A 1,929-nucleotide genomic window follows, 5' to 3' on the forward strand; every position below is an offset into this window, starting at 1 on the left:
ACCGTCAGCCCCGATTTCGACGGGAATGGAATCGCAAGCCGCCTCCACAACCCCGTCGGCCACACCTGCTAGTGCTACACTGCCAGCGTCGACCCACGCGCCGTCGCCCGGGTTAAGGAGGCGGTTGATAATTTACATTTAATTAATAATATTATAGAAGACATGCAGTTGCACATGTTAATGACTAGTTTTATAAATACTTTTACATTGAGTTAGTAGGTTTTGATCTCTCCTGCCTTGATTTTGCATCCAATGTTTTACCTTAGGGTTTTGAATGTCTACAAAAATGTGACTTTTACAAGAACGACTAAGCACAAAAATGGCGTAAACACACATCAAAGAAATAAAATAAATATGCATCGGTTGAATTCCTATGTCATATTTATATAAATCAATTGCAAAGGCATGTGCATATAAAACCATAATGACTAGATTAAAAGTTACTGGGCCTTTGAGTTTCATACCTCTAGTTCTTCTCGTTCCTCTTTATGTCTCGACCGGCCTTTTTGGTATCTTTTCGATACCCTATCCATCGATGCTTCCTGTGTTACACAAAATTTACACGATTAGGTCATTGTGGAAAGTAAACTAAGAAACGATAGGCATTTACATCCCGGGGCATGACTATAGGCGCTCCTTCTCATTTACTAAATCGACATAGTACAAATGTACAATCAACGGCAAGTCCGTCGAGGACGTCAGGCGCATCCCTTGAACATGGCCAGACCAATCATTTTTGCCCCACCCCCTCAACTCCCGCCCGCGACGCCACCTCTTCCCGCCTCCGTCGCCCAATGTGTCCGCCGCAACCACCGTCAGCCCCGATTTCGACGGGAATGGAACCGCAAGCCTCCTCCACAACCCCATCGGCCACTCCTCCTAGTGCTACACTGCCAGCGTCGACCCACGCGCCGTTGCCCGGGTTAAGGAGGCGGTTGATAATTTACATTTAATTAATAATATTATAGAAGACATGCAGTTGCACATGTTAATGACTAGTTTTATAAATACTTTTACATTGAGTTAGTAGGTTTTGATCTCTCCTGCCTTGATTTTGCATCCAATGTTTTACCTTAGGGTTTTGAATGTCTACAAAAATGCGACTTTTACAAGAACGACTAAGCACAAAAATGGCGTAAACACACATCAAAGAAATAAAATAAATATGCATCGGTTGAATTCCTATGTCATATTTATATAAATCAATTGCAAAGGCATGTGCATATAAAACCATAATGACTAGGTTAAAAGTTACTAGGCTTTTGAGTTTCATACCTCTAGTTCTTCTCGTTCCTCTCTATGTCTCGACGGGCCTTTTTGGTATCTTTTCGATAGCCTACCCATCGATGCTTCCTGTGTTACACAAAATTTACACGATTAGGTCATTGTGGAAAGTAAACTAAGAAACGATAGGCATCTACACCCCGGGGCATGACTATGGGCGCTCCTTCTCATTTACTAAATCGACATAGTACAAATGTACAATCAACGGCAAGTCCGTCGAGGACGTCAGGCGCATCTCTTGAACATGGCCACACCAATCATTTTTGCCCCACCCCCTCAACTCCCGCCCGCGACGCCACCTCTTCCCGCCTCCGTCGCCCAATCACTACTGGAATCAGCTAATTTGCCATCTGCCAGCTCTTTGTCGTCTGCTAGCTGACGGCAAAGAAGCTCTTTGCCATCAGCTACCCAAAAGCAGACGGCAAAGAAATGGCAGATGGCAAAGAAACTCTTTGCCGTCCGCGAGCTCTTTGCTGTCCGCCAGCGGACGACAAAGAATCTTTGCCGTCCGCTGGCAGACGGCAAAGAGTGAGGTGGCCCCCACCCCCCGCCCGTTTGGAAAAACTTAACGGCCCACCTCTTTGCCGTCTGCCAGCGGACGGCAAAGAGGCAAAAGGGCGGACGGCAAAGAGAGGCGGACGGCAA

The 1,929-nt window shown here is 45.9% G+C and overlaps 1 protein-coding gene across 9 annotated transcripts in view; it reads right to left on the minus strand.

Moving 5' to 3' along the window:
- LOC123183050 (putative disease resistance protein RGA1) overlaps positions 1-1,929 on the minus strand; it is a 25,963-nt gene that overhangs the window by 1,798 nt on the left and 22,236 nt on the right. For 5 of the 9 annotated variants that reach the window (XM_044595779.1, XM_044595776.1, XM_044595775.1 and 2 more), the window contains 2 exons: positions 1,276-1,353; positions 465-542 (listed from right to left, as the gene is read on the minus strand). In XM_044595779.1, the coding sequence (XP_044451714.1) occupies positions 465-542; positions 1,276-1,353 (156 nt within the window). The remainder of the gene's footprint in view (positions 1-464; positions 543-1,275; positions 1,354-1,929) is intronic. The other 4 variants (XM_044595778.1, XM_044595777.1, XM_044595774.1 and 1 more) reach the window with 1 other exon arrangement.

This window comes from Triticum aestivum, chromosome 1D (genome assembly GCF_018294505.1).
Source record: "Triticum aestivum cultivar Chinese Spring chromosome 1D, IWGSC CS RefSeq v2.1, whole genome shotgun sequence".
Classification (NCBI taxonomy): Eukaryota; Viridiplantae; Streptophyta; class Magnoliopsida; order Poales; family Poaceae; genus Triticum; species Triticum aestivum.